A 20,549-nucleotide genomic window follows, 5' to 3' on the forward strand; every position below is an offset into this window, starting at 1 on the left:
AAGAGGGTAAATAAGAGGGAGAAGTAAAAAAGGAGAAGGAAGGAGGAGAGAGAACATCTATTCACCCTATTCCTAAAAGGACACAATAGCAGGGATGTATGCAGAGGAAACAGAGCTATCACATCACAAGAATGTAAATTCAAGGAGATACTAAGGGCTACTGTAGCCTCACAGTTAGCTTTTTAATTTACTTGCCCTGAAAAATTTTCAAGACTAGTCATTTGGATGACTCTAAATCCAGACCATCACTGAATTAGTGGAGATGACATTTCAAGCCAGAGAAGCCTCTGAACAGCTCTCAAAACACGTGATTTGGCTACTTTGCTTATGTAAAGGGTAGATTGTCCCCTTCCTAGTTAAAAAAAAAAAATCAAGCATTATTAATATTTACATTAGGCTACTCAGGTTGTGCTCATAATATACTTAGTAGTAAACTTTTTAAAAATGCAGGTAAACCTAAATTTATTAACAGATAAGACTTCAAAATCTAAGCCAGTTTGAAACCTGGAAAGCAAACGAGTGTACTCATATGCCTTTGACCAGATTGTGGTTCCTCTTCTCTCATTTGAAAATTATTCTCTTCAGTTTGTTTAGTAATTTAAAATGACATCAGTGGGTTGATGAGCATCCAGAATTTTCCCTTACATCCAAATCAAAATCATTTTGTCACAGGCTAGTGTGTAGTAGGGTTTTTTCAACATAACTTAAACTTATATTGTGTATTTCAGTCCTGCCCTTCAATACAAGTAAAAGCACCATATACTTTCTCCTTTTTTGGATTAATTCTGCTTAAGTTACAGTCTTTTATTTTCTTTGAATTTACTTCTTGCTTTGAGTTTTGAAGCTTTTTAGAATGGGGAAAAACCTCAAAAATAAATGAAAGTTAAAAAAATGTATAAAGAACACCCAGATCCTGATTATTCATCTTCAGCAGTTAATTAATGGCCAATCTTATGTCTACCCCTTCTTGCTTCTATTCCTCTTATATTATTCTAAAGCAAATCCTAGGCATTGTATCTTTTACTCAAAAATGTTTCAGGGCTTTAAAGAATATATCTCTATATATGTCTCAATACCATTTTCACACTTTAAAAAATTGACAATTCCTTGATAGGATAATTGTCTATAGATCTCAAAATTTTTTACAGTTTTTTTGAATCAGTTGGTTGACAAGCGTTGTAAATCTCTTCTAATCTATTATCGTGGTTCTCAAACTAGAATACATCAGAATCACCTAGAAGCCTTAAAACACAGACTGCTGGGCCCTACTGCAGAGTTTCTGATAAGACTGCAGTGTAGCTTGAGAACTTGCACTTCTAACAAATTCCAGGGTGATGCTGATGTTGGCTGGTTTGCAGTCCACTCACATTTTAGTTCCGCACCATCTCTCTTTCATTTCCCCCCTTGTAATTTATTTGTTGAAGAAACTGCATTGTTTCCCCTGTAGGGTTTCCCTCAGTTTGAAATTTGCTGATTGCATGCCTGTTTTACACACTGTTGGTTGTCTCTTTTTGTAATGTTAGCTTTTGCTAATCACTAATTACTAATAATTAGGGATTGAAAAATTATGATACTCTACTATCTCTTCATTTATTAGGTAAAAATACCTCTATAGGTAGAAGCATCCCTTCATATACCGTTTGGTTACCCAGTGTTAAATTTTATAGGAAAGGCAGACTAAATGTGTGATTATCTGGTTTTCAAAATAATGAGCTGTTCACTCTAATGCTCCAGGGGTGAACAATGTGTGTGATTAGCAGTTCATAGGTTTAAACATACTTGATTCATTTCAGTTCACTGAAGTTATTTTTCTTGCAGATGCTCAAATTGTCCTATTTTTGGCCAGTGAGAGGCTCTTTAAGCTGGCTCCTGGGACTGTTTGACATGACCCTAGTTTTCATTGGTGGCATCCTTGTTAAGTGATATGACAAGATGTTCCAGGGCCGCCTCATATTTCCTGCCTGAGCAGAAGGCAACACTTTCTTCAAGGAGGCCTGATTATTTTTACTGGGGAATGGTATTTGGAGACTGCAGTCAGAGCATAAAGATGCTCGTTGAGACTGGGTTAGTAGGTTTCTAGGCCCTTTTTGTGGACTAAGATAGGTAATACGTTTTGTTGTTGTTTTAAGATAAAATGCATCATGCGTTTATACCAGTACTCTATGCCCCTCTTAAATTCTGAGCTACAGAGTTTTTCCTTACTTTCTTTAACCTGTGTCTCTTTTAATTCTCATGCTAAGAATTGCAATTTTCATTGCCAGAAATGATGGAATATCATATACTTAGTCTTTAGCATAATCCCACAATATCCACCCAAAAGTCCCAGAATATCAATACCAACATTACTACCAACAATATAATTACTGAAAATAATTGAAGTTTTTTTGGGGGGAGAGTGGGGGGAGGTTCTTTAAAATACATCCCACTCCAGGTATACAGTCAGATTACTGAAATTTCAGATTATGTGGAATAGTTTCTTTTTTGAGTTTCTCATTCATGTCCTCATCTCTGTCCCCTATATTTCCCTGAAGTAGCCTCCCAGGTAGTCTCCTTTACTCTGGTCTCTCCTGGCTCATCATCCATCCTGTAAAGTCAATAATCTTTCTAAAATATAAATCTACTTGTGTTGCTCCTCCAAGGAAAGTTGTCCACCGCCTCCCAGTAACCTGTAAGTAAATGTAGACTATTTAGCATAGAAAATCATCCTAGTCTGGATCTCCAGCCTCTCCCACCCCTAGGATCTACCCTTCTCCCATCCCTGTCTCGCATACATCCTAGGCTCTAGTCAAGCAAATTTATTTTTTAAATTCTGCATTTTTCACATTTTTAGACTTTATTACCTTTGTTTTCTCTGCCTGAAATATTCTTTCTCTTATTTGCCTGATTTTCTCATGTTTCCTTCTCAACTCAACTCAAGCATCTCCTCCTCCTAAAGGTTTTCTCTGACCTTTATGTGTTAGGTTTCTTTTCCCTGTATCTGTTTGAGCTTTTCATATGAGTCATTTATTAAAAATGGGCAAATCTCTTAACTGTCTAAGCCTCAATGGCCTCGTCTGGAAAATGGGATGAACACTCCAGTTAAAACTGTCATATCCAACATCACTCATCTGAGTCTTCAGCTAGATTCTCTTAGTTCCCTCTGAAAACCCTGCTGCCTGCTGCCCACAGCACACTGGACACTCTCAGCTGCACGTATGCACTTTAGCTCTTACCAGGGGATTGTATAACGTTACTTGTTTTACTTGTTAATTTTAATTATGTACACTAAGTATTGTGTAAATTAATGAAATATGAATGCAAAAAAGAGAATTGTGTCCATGAAAACTAATTTGAATGGTTTGGAATGACTCAATAAAAGCAAATTGCTAAAAATAATTGCTTTGACTTACATATGGGTAAAATAACAGAGACTGAAAAAAGTAATAAAAGTTTAGAAAGATTCAGTACTCATATTCATTCTTAGTGTTTTAGTTCATACTTCACTTTAAAGAAACCAAAACTGGAAATCAGAGGTGATACATTTTCGTCTTAAAAACATTTTATTTTAGGGCTTCCCTGGTGGCGCAGTGGTTGAGAGTCCGCCTGTTGATGCAGGGTACGCGGGTTAGTGCCCTGGTCCGGGAGGATCCCACATACCGCGGAGCGGCTGGGCCCGTGAGCCATGGCCGCTGAGCCTGTGCGTCCGGAGCCTGTGCTCCGCAACGGGAGAGGCCGCAACAGTGAGAGGCTGCATACCACAAAAAAAACCCCACAACATTTTACTTTAGGAAAGCATTGCCACAAAACATGGAATTTTCATCATCACAGGTTCTGTTTAGGGACTTCCCTGGCGGTCCAGTGGTTAAGACTCCATGCTTGCGCTGCAGGGCACGCGGGTTCAATCCCTGGTTGTGGAACTGTGATCCCACATGCTGCGCGGCATGGCCAAAAAATAAGATTAAATAAATAAATTTTTAAAACTCTGTTTAAATTCTTGCAGTCTTTGAAATCTTTGAGTTGCACATGTTTGATTCTGTTGTTTTATTGCTATAAACTATGCATGGAAAACAAAATAAAGGGTTCTTTGAACACTTATTATGGGTTTAGTGTATACAAAAAAAGAAAAAAGGGACTTCGCTGGTGGCGCAGTGGTTAAGAATCCGCCTGCCAACGTAGGGGACACGGGTTTGAGCCCTGGTCTGGGAAGATCCCACGTGCCGCGGAGCAACTAAGCCCGTGCGCCACAACTACTGAGCCTGAGCTCTAGAGCCCACAAGCCGCAACTACTGAAGCCCGCATGCCTGGGGCCCATGCTCTGCAACAAGAGAAGCCACCGCAATGAGAAGCCCACGCACCACAACGAAGAGTAGCCCCCGCTCGCCGCAACTAGAGAAAGCCCGCGTGCAGCAACGAAGACGCAAAGCAGCCAAAAATAAATAAATTTATTAAAAGAAAAACGAGACTCAAAAAAATAGGCTCATATTCAGGGGAAAAGCCTTGACCCTACATCAGAAGTGAATAGGTATATATTTGTTATAAGTTAGAAGTGTCTGAAGTACATACAAAAATTTTTTCATGATTGTGTAATTAACTTTTTAGATTAACCTACAAATTACTGGTTCTAGTCACATCAGCGACATGGATTTTTCCCTCATAGTGTTTTGGATGGATTATATAAAGCAATTGACATTATGCCTCGCATATTGAGAGCATTTGATCTTCAAACACAGCAGTCCTATAAGGTAGATAGGATATCTTTTTATTGTCCTGATTTTCTGTGTGACAGATCAGGTTCTGAAATGTTGTGATGTGTCCAAGATCACAGCAAGTGGCAGAACGAGGAAGAGCCTTAGGCCCCAGGGTCCATGCTCTTTCCACTAGAGCATCCGGTAGGCTGACTCCATTGGGTCTACAGTATAAGACTGCTGAGCTGGAATCCTGTCTGGACTTGTTACCCTTTATGCAAAATGTCTTCATGTAAGGCAAGCTGGGGTTCCCAGGGAGTATCATTTAAGTGACTATCACTATCTCTTTTCCCTCTCTTTAAAAAACTTCCCCACATTCCTGTTTCACCATCTGAATGGTACATATTAATGTGACTTTGTGAATCTTAGAAGAAAATTTTAAATTATTAAATCAGGAAATTGTTCACCTGTCACAAATGAATATGGAAGAGGATAAACGTAAGTCTACTAAGAGATGATGTTTTTTAATTTCAAAATTGCTTTTTTAATTTTTATTTTTCAAACTTATTTTACTGAAGTATAGTTGATTTACAATGTGTTAATTTCTGCTGTACAGCAAAGTGATTCAGTTATACAAATATATGTTCTTTTTCATATTTTCCATTATGGCTTATCACAGAGATAACTTTTTTTTAAAATCTTTGAGTCTTTAATTTCTTTATTTTATTTTTGGCTGCGTTGGGTCTTCGTTGCAATGCGTGATCTTATCATTGTGGTGGCTTCTCTTGTTGCGGAGCACCGGCTCTAGGCGCGTGGGCTTCAGTAGTTGTGGCACGTGGGCTCAGTAGTTGTGGCTCACGGGCTCTAGAGCACAGGCTCAGTAGTTGTGGCGCACGGGCTTAGTTGCTCCGTGGCATGTGGGATCTTCCCGGACCAGGGCTCGAACCTGTGTCTCCTGCATTGGTAGGTGGATTCTTAACCACTGTGCCACCAGGGAAGTCCCAAGACAATTATATTCTATATGTGAAGAATGTGTGCAGTCTCAAGGCTTAAAATGGAATTCAATCTGTAAACTATTATAAGAGAAAGTCCCTGTAAATATGGGCAGGAAAAGGATTCTGAATAATTTTTTTCCTCTTTTTGTGTGGATGGTTTTCTGGTTCCTCATTGAAAGAAAAGTGTAATAGATGTATTATTGTATCCAGGAAAAAAGTTGTATGACTGTTTATTTTTAATGTAGTTCTAGAAGATGGAGTAAGAGCTGGCTACTCCCTAAAGACATTTTCTTTTCCTCCTGGTGGATGTATCAAAGCATGGAGTACCGCTAATGATGAAACTAAGCCAAAGCAACAGCCTGGCAGCTGGATGACATGGGGGTGAGAGGGGAGTGAGGGACCCCAAATGGGTTCCCAAGGGCTCCCTCCTTTGGGAATCCTGGAGATGGGGGAAGAGGATCTAGTTGCTTTTCTTCTTCACCTCCAGTTCTCTGGGGAAGGAAATTTGGATATGGAGGTGGCTTTAGTGGCACCCAGGCTTGGCTTTAAGCAAATTGTGAGGTAGGCAGTTTCTCTCAGCTTCTCCTCCTCCTTTAGCAACGATTCCACTCCTCCCACTCCTCTTTATTCCTTCACCTGTGCCGTCCCTCGTGCATCCATCTCAGGAGGTGCACTCGTCTCACTCGGTGTGTGCCTGTCTCTTTAAATTTTCACCCCGATCACAACTGGCCAACACCCTCCGTGGCTTCTCAGCTGCTTTGGGAGTATTGCTAAGAAGCTCCTCCCAGGAAATTTACAGGTTCTTTCAATCTTTTCCCCAGGGCCAGCTTCCTGGGTTTCAAAATCCCCCTTTTCTTTGATAAATGACTACCCAATTAAGAGAGAATTTTGATGGCAACCTTCATGGGGACAACATCTGGACCTGGTGTAGTGAGAAGAAATGTGCTTTGGATTTGCACAGACCTGGATTCCCATCCCAGGTCCTCCAGGAGGGGAGATCTACAACCTTTCTGAGCTAGTTGCCTCATCTACACAAAGGATGATAAAACCTGCCTTGCTGAATTACCACTAAGATATTTATGAGAGTGCCCTATATGAGCTCCTCAGTCAATCTGTACTAGTCTCCTTTTCTTTTACAGGGTTATTATGAGCATTATGTGAGGAGATAAATGTGAAAGGGCTTTGCAACCTATAAAGCTCTCTCTACATGTTGGGTTTTTCAAATAATAATATGTTAATAACACTAATAATAAAAGCACCAGTAGGTAAGGGGAAGAGCTAAATATTTTGGTGGAGATTTGTCATTTTTTTAATCTATGAATTATAGCAACAGGCATCACGACCATATGTCTAAAACAAACATCAGGACCCATGATCTGACAGGTCAAAATGCATTTGTTGGGGCAGAACATTATAAGTAGGAATTGCACCCCCCAAGTAAAAACCTTCAGATGTGTGGTCTCTGTACATGCAAATGACCATCTTTGATCCAGTGATCCTGCAAATCTACATTGCTGGTTATCAACTCATGATATTTTTCAATTCTGTTTCCAATGGCCAATAATAACAAAGGTAGTAGCGGAGTTTGGCCCCAGGTGTTCTAAGTTTGAATGTTGCTGTTTCCACTTGAGGACCAAGACCTACAAATCTCAGAAGCATTGCAGGGGGTAACAAATTGGCATAGAGTTCTGGAAAAGTTGACCAGTGTAGTTTATTTCTGTTTCAAACGTGAAAATCACCCTCCCTAATATTGTGCTGGTAGGTAAAGGAAAGAACATTGAGCAAGACTGCAGCCCCTAGAAGAGTAACAAGCCTGCCGGAAATAATGGAATGTGCATATTGGCAATTAATTTCTGTTCATGAAACTCTCTGCTGCAGATGCATGTGAGTTCAGTACGAAGAATGAACAAGACTGCTTTTGTGTAAGATCACTTAGCTGCTGGGACCTTGGAAGTGCCTTTTTCCACAGGCCTTTTCATGAGGATTTTGCTCTTTATAACCTGTTATTAGGTTTCCGTTTGTGCTGCTGTCATTAATAGAATTTACATAGATCTTTCGGAATTTAAAAAGAAGTTTCAGATCAGCTTGGTGCTTTGTGACCACCTAGAGGGGTGGGATAGGGAGGGTGGGAGGGAGACGCAAGAGGGAGGGGATATGGGGTTATATGTATATGTGTAGCTGATTCACTTTGTTATACAGCAGAAACAAACACAACATTGTAAAGCAATTATACTCCAATAAAGGTGTTTAAAAAAAAAAGCAGCTTCACATCAAAATATCTTGTTTTTTTACTTGTATTAATTTATTCACAATTATTTACTGCATTTGTTTTTGAATTTTATTTTTTATACAGCAGGTTCTTATTAGTTGTCTATTTTATACATATTAGTGTATATATGTCAATCCCAATCTCCCAATTCATCCCACCAGCACCCCCACTCCCAGCACTTTCCAAAATATCATGTTTCCTTGACAGTCCTCCCGTTGGTCTTTACAATAACATTTAAACATTTTTTTTAATTTAATTTTTATTTTATATTGGAGTATAGTTGATTTACAATGTTGTGTTAGTGTCAGGTGTACAACAAAGGCAATAACTTTTTAAAAGTATTATTACACAAATAAAGAAATGGTGGCTTAATAGTGAAGTAATCCCCAAAGTAAAATTACTAGCACTCCAATCCTCCGCTGTCTTCAGACAGAAAAATCGAGAGTAAGATCCTGGGATGATTACATGCAGTGATGTACCTGATAACTCTTGTTTCAAATATTGATCTGGAAGAAGAAAGCAAAAATGAGAGAGAGAGAGAGAGAGACGGAGGGAGGGAGGGAGAGAGAGAGAGAGAAAGCGTGCATGCGTGTGCGTGTGTTTAAGTCTCTGGTGTTTCGCCCATCCTTTCAGCTAAGCGAAGGCCAGACCTGGACCGCGGAGGAGCCTAGCGAGGGCCCCCAAAGGTCTCGCAAACTCCGCCCCGGAAGGCCCGGCTCCTTTCCTGGAGGCCCCTTAACTCTAGTCCAGCGGCGCCACGCCCCTCAGCCCGTAGCTAGCTCTGCCTCCCCGCGGCCCCGCCCCTCCCGCGGCCCCCGCCCCTTCAGCGGCCCCCGCCCCTCCCCGCCTCCCCTTAACCTAGGGCACGACAGTGCGCCCGTCCCCCATGTTCCTCCGAGCGGGTACGTCCGGGCTCTCTCCGCTTCGCCACAGTCTCCGGCCTGTTCTGGTCGCCGCCATGAGCACTGGCACCTTCATCGTGTCTCAGCCGCTCAATTACCGCGGCGGGGCCCGCGTGGATCCGGTGGACGCCTCCGGCACCGAGAAGGCATTAGAGCCAGCAACCGGTAACGGGACGGAGACCGGGCGGCAGGGCCGGGGCGGCGGGGCGGGGAACGAGGCGGAGACCGGGGTAGGGGCGAGGGTCGGGCGCGGATTGACTCTCCCCCGCCCCAGGGGTGAGCCTAGTCTACCTCCCTGAACCTTCATGTAGTGCATTCAGCCGACGTTTACTGAGCACAGGTAAGTGACAGTGTAGAGTATAAAGTTGTATGTGTAGGCAGCTAACGGTGCTGTGCAAACTCGAAAGCATGTGGACCGGACACGAAGGGGGTCGTAGGAAACTGGACAGGCTGGTGAGTTGCTCGATGGGGTCATGGGTAGTTTTACAACGGCCTGAACAGAGAGTCCACAAAGTCCCCGGTGGGTGAGGTGGAGTCTTCGTTAATTATTAAATTTTAAGGTTAGGAGTGCAGTAATGTCTTCAACCGTGCACGTAGCAGAGGAGTTCTAGAAGGACGGGGTGAAAAGAAACACTTGTGCCAAAATGGAGGAACGCGCACAGAGGTTTCTAGTTAACGTGAATGAGGACTTTGTTGCCGTCCCCTAGTGTTAAAATATTTCCGAACATGAACCAGAACTGGGAAAGGGAAAAAAAAATCCTGCGTTTATCCCGTGTTTAATGTGTGTCCAGCACTGTGCCAGGCCCTCAGTTTGCCCTGGGAGCTCCATAGATCACAAAGCAAATGAGGAACAGGTTTTTAGTTTTGGTTTTGCTTTGTGTTTGTTTTGCTGGGTGTTACGGAATATTTGTGAGGAGAGAAGTGTAAATGTTTGTGCAAACCAAGTGGTATGTAGCCAGAGGGATAAAACTGGATTTCAAGAGACTGGAGAATTTACATTTGACCAATAACACCAAACCACAGAGCAGCGACTTGTCAGAGCAGGAAGGGGCCACAGACACCATCAGGCTCTTCCTTAGGTAGGAGGAAACAGCCTCTTGACCCCCACCCCCATAATGATACAAAAGAAAGAAAAATTGCTCTTTATTTTAATTGCCTACAGTGTGTGTGATCCTTAAGCACTGCCTTTACCAGTTGGCTACTTAAATTTGTAACAAATAGCAGGTTTGTGAAATCGCTGGAAAAAGCAGGAGTCCCAGGTGTTCTTGTGGGAGGGGAAAAGAAACTGCTGACTTGACATCTTAGAGAATTCTTTTTAGTAGAGTCAGTCACAACCCTTGGGATTTGGGTCTAGAAAAACTGATCATTTCATATTTTGCCCAGGGTAGGGAATAAGACTGAGATAAGAAAATGAGGGACTGTTTGTTTGTCTTTTCCCCATATTTGAGAAAAAATTTTTCTTGCTTTTAGGAATATCTTTTCTTGATATTCTGTTTATTAACCATATTCATCAAGTATCAGTATTATATGACTTGTATAGAACATAAACCAGTGATTTAAAGTCAGAGTTCATACCCCAGGAGACGGAGTACTTTGATTTTGTAAGACCTCTGGGATTCTCAAACATTGTTAAGGAGCACTGTGAAATAATTGATTGGAGGTTAATGTTAGTAAACCCAAATGTAAAATAGAGGAGGGCAGGGGTTCTTACCCTGAAGTTCATGGTGTGCTAGGCAAGGGACATGTTCTCTCTATAATTCTGTGATACGGTTCAGTAGATTTTTCTGGACAGAAGTCTGCAATTTTTATTAGATTCTTAAAAAGGTCAGCTGCTGGTATAAGGGTAGTCACTAAATCAAACCATACTTTAAAACAAGAAGAGGATCAATAAAATGAAAATTGGATACACAATACTTTATTTAAAATGTGTGGCAACCAATTGAGATAAAACTGACTCTCCCTGTATTTATAGGGCGAGTGATAGCTACTTTCACGTGTTCAGGAGAAAAGGAAGTAAATTTAGCTGTTCAAGATGCAAAGGCTGCCTTTAAAATATGGAGTCAAAAATCTGGCATGGAACGTTGCCGAATCCTTTTGGAGGCTGCCAGGATAATAAGGGTATGTTTTAATTTAATGTCTTCCAGAAAAGTCCTCTTGCACTGTTCTGTGAGTTCTTTATGATGATTTGCAGTTAGACCTTGATGCGCTATTAGGTGATACCTTTTTGATGAAGTAGGAAGACATTTCCATATGCTCACCTTGGTATGTACAACAAGCTTTCCATCAGTGATTTCATTCTGGCTCTTGGCTCCTTGTGACATCTCCCTCGGCAGGTTTTCTTTTCCGTCTTTTTTTTTTTTTTTTTTTTGCGGTACGCGGGCCTCTCACTGCTGTGGCCTCTCCCGTTGCGGAGCACAAGCTCCGGATGCGCAGGCTCAGCGGCCATGGCTCACGGGCCCAGCCGCTCCGCAGCCTATGGGATCTTCCCGGACCAGGGCATGAACCCGTGTCCCCTGCATCGGCAGGTGGACTCTCAACCACTGCGCCACCAGGGAAGCCCTTCTTTTCCTTCTTTGTTGGAGTGATAATGTATCCTTTGTAGCTTGTCTCCTTTTCATTTTACTATGTATACTTGTTTCCTTTTTACTTTTTCCTCTGATGACTCTTAAGTTCACTTTTCGTTTTACTTTTTACCTTAGCTGCCTGGAAGATTTCATAGATTCATCAGTGTTCCCCTCTTAAGAAATAAAGTTTAGCTTTTTACAGTCTTAAAGAGCAAAAGTACTAGATTGTCATTACAGAAAATTAGAAAATTCAGAGGATATACACCAAAATATAAGTCAAGGCTATCTCTCAGTGTAGGACTGTGATGATTTTCTTTTTTCCTCATCAGTGTGTTATTGTCAGAAACTGAGGGTCTAAGAGTTACCCTACTTGCAAGGTTATATGTGTATTCTGACAAGAGACATGAAGCTTTCTGGATTAGGGAAAGGATTTATTACAGCGCCCAGATGCTGTACCCAGAGCAATACTTTAGCACTAGTTTTCTGAGTCCCAGTCCCCATGGGGTGATGCAGTGAGAGGCAGGTGTTAACCCTGTTGCATGCAGTGGTTGCACCACAGGAGAGGAACCCTAAAATTATGAGACTCAGCTTTTATGGGGGCTGCACATCTGCCCATTCTCTTCTCTGGAGAGAAGTTACTCATTAAGCAGATCTCATAAGGGGGGAAGGTGTCATTAGGTTTACTACCCTGGAATAGAAGCAGATGTCTCCAGGAACAGGAAGTAGAGAGCTTTATATCGCCACATCGCTCCAGTGACCTCTATCTTTTGGGAGACCCCGTCTCTGCCTTCTAAGGCCTTTGTTTTTCAGTCAGCTTGCCAGTGTCCTTTGCTCAGAAAGCCTGGACCATGCAGTAGTGTCAAAATATTCCTGGAGAATTTTCTCCCAACAAGGTATTTTCTGCTATTAAAATTTATTTTTTATTTGATAGATTAAAAGTGGTAACTCAAAGCTGATAATTTATTATTCTGATTTGTCTCTCACGTTTTCCTTGTGCATAAGCATTTGGGCTGTAATATCTTCTTAAGAACTGGCTCCTTTATCATTATAAAATTACTTTTTAAATCCTGAATAATATCTAATTTTTTTTTTGCTCTGAAATGGACTATCTGATATTAATTTTCTTTTCCTTTAAACTCCCCATTCCATTTTCTTTAATATCTTATGTAATATTTTTACATATTACAGTCAAAAATATATTACTATATTTCTCTAAAGCTCTTGTCTGATGATCATACCCTGGATCTGCCTTTACCCAAAACTATTCCGTAACTAAACAAATCCCACCTTCTGACCACAGCCTACAGTTAAAGCTCTCAGTTGTTTCTCGTAGTGATTTTTCTAGTTAATCGTGATCTGCAGTTCTTTGCCCCTTCCATTTTAAAACTATGCACAATTATCTTTTATAAGATAAAAATATTTGATATTTTCCTACATTTTTAGCATTTCTAGTGCTTTTCATTCCTTTGGGTAGGCCCAAATTTCCATCTGTTACCATATTTTTTTTTCTGCTTGAAGAAATTTCTTTAGCATTTTTTATAGTGCAGGTTTGCTGGAGATGTTCTTTCAGGTTTTGTATGTCTGAAAGTCTTTATTTTGCTTTCCTTTTTAAAAGAATTCTAGGTAGATAATTCTAGGTTGACAGTTTTTTCTTTCAGTACTTTAAAGATGTTGCACCGCTGTTGTCTGGCTTGTGTTGTTTCAGAAGAGAAGTCTGCTTTCATTCTTATTATTATTATTTTTTTTAAATTTCATTTATTTATTTATTTTTGGCTGTGCTGGGTCTTCTTTTCTGTGGTGGGCTTTCTCTAGTTGCAGCGAGCGGGGGCCACTCTTCATCGCGGTGCGCGGGCCTCTCACTGCCGCGACCTCTCTTGTTGCGGAGCACAAGCTCCAGACGCGCAGGCTCAGTAGTTGTGGCTCACAGGCCCAGCCGCTCCACAGCATGTGGGATCTTCCCGGACCGGGGCACTAACCCATGTCCCCTGCATTGGCAGGCAGACTCTCAACCACTGCGCCACCAGGGAAGCCCTCATTCTTATTTTTGTTCCTCTGTTTTTAATGTTTTTTCCCCCTTTGGCTGCTTTTAAGATTTTTCTTCTTATCACTAGTTTTAAGCAATTTCATTATATCTTCCTTTTTTTAAAATTTAATTTTATTTTTTTATGCAGCAGGTTCTTATTAGTTATCTATTTTATACATATTAGTGTATATATGTTAATCCCAGTCTCCCAGTTCATTCCACCACCCCCCGCTTGCCCGCTTGGTGTCCGTATGTTTGTTCTCTACATCTGTGTCTCTATTTCTGCCTTGCAGACTGGTTCATCTGTACCAATTTTCTAGATTCCACATATATGTGTTAATATATGATATTTATTTTTCTCTTTCTGACTTCATTCAGTATGACAGTCTACGTCCATCCACATCTCTACAGTGACCCAATTTCATTCCTTTTTATGGCTGAGTAATATTCCACTGTATATATGTACTATATCTTCTTTATCTATTCATCTGTCGATGGGCATTTAGGTTGCTTCCATGACCTGGCTATTGTAGATAGTGCTGCAGTGAACATTGGGGTGTATGATTATGGCTTTTGATGCAGTTTTCTTTATATTTCTTTTGTTTGGAGTTTATTGATCTTGAACCTGTACACTTACAGTTTAGTTAAATTTGAAAAAATATTGGCTATTATTTCTTCAGATATTTTTTTTCTGCCCCCTTTTATATCTCCTCTTCTTCAGAGCCTCCAATTACATATATGTTGGGCTGCTTGAAACTATTCTACAGTTCACTGATGCTCTGTTCATTTTTTCCACAGTTTTTTCCTCTGTGTGTTTTATTTTGGGTAATTTCCATTGTTATGCCTAAAGTTCATCTATCTTTTCTTCTATAGTGTCTAATCTGCTATTAATCCCATCCAGTATATTTTTCATCTCTCGAAGTTCAACATGAGTCTTTTTTGTTGTTGCTCCACATTGCTCCCTAACATACTCATGTTTTACTCTGCCTTCTTGAGCACATGGAATATAGTTATAATAACATTTAATATCCCTGTCTACTAATTCTGTCATCTCTCAATTCTGGTTCTGTTTCTATTGATTGTTTTTTTTCCTCCTGGTTAGGCGTTATATAACATTCCTACATTTTGCATGTCTGGTAAGTTATTACCAGTAGACACTGTGAATTGTATGTTGTTGGATGTCGAATATTCTTGTACTTTAAAAAATATTAATGAACTTTGTTCTGGGACACAGTGAAGTTACTTGGAATCAATTTGATCCTTGCAAGGCTTGCTTCTGTGCTTTGTTAGGTATGACCAGAGAAGCTAATTTTGCCCCACTGGTGAATACCCTTTTGAATACCTAGCTTGATGCTCTGCGTATTAGTGAGGTTTTTCTCACTGTGGCTGGTGGGACCATGAACTATTCCTGGCCCTGTGTGAGTTTGGGGGATTTTTTTCACCTTTTTGGTTAGTTTTTTTCCTGGCCTTGGGTAGTGTCCTCACAACTGACCAGTTCTCAGATGAAGACTTAAGGGGGATCTCTGGGGTTCTCCTGTGCAGCTCTCTTCTGTCCCATACTCAGCCTGCAGACTGTAGCCATCACATACTCCCTGAACTCCCAACCTGTTTCCTCAACTCAGAGTATCTGTTGGGCCCCACCTAAGTTCCTCCTCCCTGCTCTGTGATGAACTCTTTCCAGGCAGTAGGCAGGAATACGTGTAGGGCTCACCTCATTTGTTTCCCTCTCTCAGGGATCACTGTCCTGAGCTGTCTGTCCAGTGTCTGAAAATTGTTGTTTCATGTATTTTACCTGGTCTTTTTAGTTGCTTAAGGTGGAGGCTAAATCTGGTCCCTGTAATTCCACCTTAGCTGGGAGCCCATTGACTCCTAGTGAAGTGGATGGTTTTTGGTATATTTATTGGTCTTATGTTTCCTTTTTCACTTTGAATCTTTTGATGCTTTTTATCAGATTATAAAGATCTTAATGGTAGGCCCCAATCATTTCTTAGTTGGAGTGTTCTTATGAAAGTAGCTATCGTTTGGCTTTAAAAGGAGAGAGAAAATGTGTTTTAAAACTGTGATAACACATTTACATATAAAAAGATTGTGATAACACATTTACATATAAAAAGATTGTGTATATAGATTATGCACTTGCCTTCAGTGACTGCTTTGCTCAGCTCTGCCTCTTAAAGCAAGCAGGGGCTCAGGCTTGTCAAGGTTTAGTGGGCATGTCTTTGCTCAGGTGGTTCTCTTATAAAAGCTAAACACTGAGCTTGCTGGGGGGTTTGAAGTGAAGGAGAGAGGTGAGTCTCCTGCCCTTTGCTTCTTCTCTTTCATCCCAGAGGACCCCTGGTCAGGTCACATGTGAAGCAGGGTGGTGGAGAGGATGACAGGGGTAGATAGGAAGTACATGTTTCCCAAGAAATACTTAACAGCAGTACATTGTCATGGTGGACAGTTTTGTTTTGTGCTGGCTCTTGTACTAGTAGGGGCAGGAAACTTATATTGTTTTCCCCTTCTCCCTCTACTCTCCTTATTCTGGGAGGGTAAGCGAATACCATTTCCCTGAAAGCAATATTAAGTATCAGTAGAGATCCACTCGGACTCTTTGATAGTTTTCGTCAGGAACTTTTTTTGATGATCCTTGAAGGTATGTTAAAAGATCTCATAATGGCTTTTTATTTTATTTTTTAAATTTTTTGGCTGCATTGAGTCTGCATTGGTGTGTGCGGGCTTTCTCTAGTTGTGGCGAGCGGGGGCTACTCTTTGTTGCGGTGCATGGGCTTCTCATGAGGTGGCTTCTCTTGTTGCAGAGCATGGACTCTAGGTGCGCGGGCTTCAGTAGCTATGGCACGTGGGCTCGGTAGTTGTCACTCATGGGCTTAGTTGCTCTGCGGCATGTGGGATCTTCCTGGACCAGGGCTCAAACCCATGTCCCCTGCATTGGCAGGCAGATTCTTAACCACTGAACCACCAGGGAAGTCCCTCATAATGGCTTTTTAGAAATAACCTTTTTTGTGAGGATAGAGAATGCTGGAATAGGACAAGAAAAATCTCAGAAGGCCAGCCAATAACTTGAATTTTCTCTTTGAGTTCAAACCTTGAAACAGTCCTCAAAGCTAATTGCCTGTCCATTGTTTACCAAAAATAATAATAATAATAATAAAACTTCCTTTCTTAGTAAATATTCCAAGGCTTTTCAGCGATAGTCACAGATTACTTCCTGTCTGTCCACTCTTGTATTAATGTGGAAGACAACAGCATTTCACTTTTGCCAGTTTAATATTTTTTCATGTGTTTGAAGTGTAATATACTGATTCATCAGTGTATTCATGCTGATTAGTGAACCAGTACCTACTTCCTTTTTAGGGATTAGTTGCCCTGTTGCATTCTAGAAATGTAGTTTAAGTCACTTACGGTTGATCGTGCCTTTTGAAAATGTGTTTCATGTTGATCATACTCAACAGATCCAAGAAGGGGAATAACTTACACCTAGTTAAAGAACTGTTACATCAGAACTGATGCTTGTTGTCCTTCTAGGTACCCTCTTTCCAGTATCAGTAACTGGGAAACAAGTTAATTGTTAAAAAGTCGTTTTGGTGAGTATAGAATCAGAGAAAGAGAAGGTAAATTGCTGGTTTAAAAGGCAGTTTATTTTAGACTGTGTTGAATGTAAACAAATTATCCTTTCTGAAGGAACATGTCTATTCAGTAATTGCAGAATTTATTTAGAAGTTACTAACTTCCTTTTTTATGCTTTTTGTTTTTTGATTTTGTTTTTTCTTGGTTTTTTGGCTGTGAGGCATGTGGGATCTTAGCTCCCTGACCAGGGATCAAACCTGCACCCCCTGCATTGGAAGGCAAAATCTTAACCACTGGACCACCAGGGAAGTCCCACTAAGTGAGACTCCTTGAAGTGAGCTCCTTGAAGGCAGAGACTGGATCTATCCTTTTTTTCTTAGGCAGTCATTCCGCATTTGTTACTATCTCCACTTCACTTAGTTGTTGTTCTGGGGTTTTATCCTGTTCCTTCATCTGGAACATATTTCTCTGCCATCTCATTTTGTCTAACTTTCTGTGTTTGTGGTCTCTGTTCTGCAGGCTTCAGGGTTGTAGTTACTCTTGCTTCTGGTGTTGTCCCCTCGTGTAGGAAGCTGGTCTAGAGGCTTGTGCAGGCTTCCGGGTGGGAGGGACTGGTGCCTGCCCACTGGTGGGTGGATCTGGGCTTTGTCCCTCTGGTGGGCAGGGCCATGTCAAGGGGTGTGTTTCGAGGTTGTAGTGGGCTCAGGAAGACTTTAGGTAGCCTGTCTGCTGATGCGTGGGGCTGTGTGCCCACCCTGTTGGTTGTTTGGCCTGAGGCATCCCAGCACTGGAGCCTATAGGCTGTTGGGTGGGGCCAGGTCTTGGTGTCGAAATGGCGGCCTACAGGAGAGTTCATGCCAATGAGCACTCCCCAGTACGTCTTCCACTAGTGTCCTTGTCCCCACAGTGAGCCACAGCCACCCTCCGCCTCCCCAGGAGACCCTCCAAGACCAGCAGGTAGGTCTGGCCCAGGCTCCTATGAAGTCTCGGCTTTTTCCCTGGGTCCTGGTGCGCATGAGACCTTGCGTCTGCCCTCCAAGAGTGGAGTTTCTATTTCTCCCAGTCCTGTGGAGTTCCTGCAATCAAGCCCTGCTGGTATTCAAAGCCAAGTGCTTTGGGGGCTCCTCCTCCCGATGCCAGACCTCCAGGCTGAGGAGCCTGACATGGGGCTCAGAACTCTCACTCCTCTGGGAGAACCTCTGCAATATAATTATTTTCCAGTTTGTGGGTCTCCCACCTGGTGGGCGTGGGATTTGATTAGATTGCGAATGCCCCCCTTCTACCATCTTATTGTGGCTTCTTCTTTGTCTTTGGATGTAGGATATCTTTTTTGGTAGGTTCCAGTCTTTTTTGTCAATGGTTATTCAGTAGTTAGTTGTGATTTTGGTGTTTTCATGAGAGGAGGTGAGCTCAAGTCCTTCTACTCTGCCATGTCTGGAATTCGACAAATATGGAATGAATGAATCAAAGTACTTTATACCTCTGGTCTTTGTAGAAACAGAACATGTCCAAATATCATTATAAAACTGTCCTTTTATATATTTCATACTGATTTTCATATTCCTCCTTCCATCTTTTCTGAGATTTGTACTCAATCTTGATAGAGTTTGTGTTAATTAGACGCTTGTGTTAATTTCTGTTGCTATTTCATTTTGCTTCTGGTAAGCCTTACTGATTATCAGTTTTAATAAGAGAATGCATCTTCTTGTCAACTATTTGATTCATCTTTTATGTATGTTTAGATTTTGACCACAATGTTTATTTTAAATTTGATCCATAATAGCAAATATCTATTTCTTACATATTCAATTTTTTGATCTCCTTTAGGGGCATTATTTAGCTTTTCTTTTTAGGTCTAATTTCCCAAACTTTTTCCTTCATCCCTGGACTCTCTTACCTCTAAGTTCTATAAACTACATCTGGAAACAGTATTAGAAAAGAGAATTGATGAGTACTAAGCATTAGAAAATAATTGTCTTGTGATTATCTTATGATTTTAACATGCTGCATTTCTTTGGGTGAATTAAAGCCGTGGGTATATAACCTTTTAAATGCCGATTGTGTGTTTGGCTGTTTTGTACAGTTTTCCTAAGTAAGGACTGTTTGCTCTTACTCTATACATGCAAACACATGCACATGTATCTATACATATTTATACAGATGTACATATATAATATTTATTTCTCAAAACATTCCTTTTCTAATTGATCTTGAAATGAGGTGTTGGTCTTGTATCTGTGACAGTTACTTGATGGGGAGAACAGGGTACTGTTTAGCAATAAGTTTTATTTCTCTTCCAAATGTCCCATTGCCATTCCTTCTGTTTTCATTGAAAGTGAAAGCTGTTTCTATTTTTAAAAGTTGGGCAATGTATTCTGGTTTGACTGTTGAATGTGTTGAGGTGTATGGTAATTTGTCTTAAATCTGGTCTTCTGTTTCACCCAAAGGATCGGAAGGATGAAATTGCCACTGTGGAGACCATCAACAACGGCAAGTCCATCTTTGAGGCCCGCTGGGACATTGACACTTCCTGGCAGTGCCTGGAGTACTATGCAGGCTTAGCGGGATCCATGGCCGGTAAGCCCTCACCTGGCCTTCTGTGACCAGCTGACAAGGAGGCAGGAGAGCAGAGCCTGGGGGGTCAGGGTACAGATTTTGGAATTAAGACAGGCCTGGGTTAAAATCCTGGGCTTATCACTCTCTACTTTGGTGACACTGAGAACTATTTTATCTTTCTTTATTTAAACTGGAGATGGTAATCTCTATCTTCTTGGTTATTATAAGGATTAAATGAGATGATGTATGTAAAGCACCTAGCCTCATACCTGAGCTGTAGAACAGGTTGTGGAAAAACCAGTTCTTGCAAGAGTCAGTAAGTACATCATATTTATTAGTTTTACCTACTTAGCAGAAAATTTTCTTTGTCTAGGAAGTGTACAAAGAAACAGTTTACATGTCAGCTGGTTTAGCAGGGCCCATGAGGGCTGTGGGGAGCCGGAAGTCTGAGGTTTCAGGGTCCTCAGACTCTTCAGCTGCTGAGTCTTCCCCCATTTCTGTTTCATTTCATCTAAGTTATGTGGTGGATGCTTGGTTAATTTTTAGAGGGTTATATTGAGTTGAACGAACATGGTTTTGAAGGATAGAAAGGACTATTTACGTGAAGAGAACATGCGGAAGCAGTGTAAGAATGACTAGAATGAACAAAAGAACAGAGGTGGTGTGAGCCCAGTGGCTGGGGCCTGGGAGGGGGCTGGTCTGACAAGTCCAGAGTGAGTCCAGGTGCTGGTGGAGTCTTGGGACAAGCGGTACTGCACTCTTCTCTACCCTCTTTTTCCCCTTAGGCGAACACATCCAGCTCCCCGGCGGATCCTTTGGTTACACCAGAAGGGAACCACTAGGGGTGTGTGTCGGAATAGGAGCGTGGAACTACCCCTTTCAGATCGCCTGCTGGAAGTCGGCTCCAGCTCTGGCTGTGTAAGAGAATGAATTATTCCTCTACCTGTGAGCCACCCTTTCTCCCAGGACACGGTTTCACCCCTGCCCTACCCCTTAGGGAGCTTTGAGG

General features: G+C 41.4%; 1 protein-coding gene across 1 annotated transcript in view; it reads left to right on the forward strand.

Moving 5' to 3' along the window:
* The first annotated feature begins 8,799 nt into the window (after positions 1-8,799).
* ALDH9A1 (aldehyde dehydrogenase 9 family member A1) overlaps positions 8,800-20,549 on the forward strand; it is a 28,942-nt gene continuing 17,192 nt past the window's right edge. The window contains 5 exon segments of the mRNA XM_082833831.1: positions 8,800-8,995; positions 10,803-10,948; positions 19,432-19,561; positions 20,326-20,455; positions 20,457-20,458. Coding sequence (XP_082689957.1) covers positions 8,815-8,995; positions 10,803-10,948; positions 19,432-19,561; positions 20,326-20,455; positions 20,457-20,458 — 589 coding nt within the window. The 5' untranslated portion in view covers positions 8,800-8,814.

This window comes from Leucopleurus acutus (assembly GCF_964270905.1).
Source record: "Leucopleurus acutus genome assembly, chromosome: 2".
Lineage (NCBI taxonomy): Eukaryota > Metazoa > Chordata > Mammalia > Artiodactyla > Delphinidae > Leucopleurus > Leucopleurus acutus.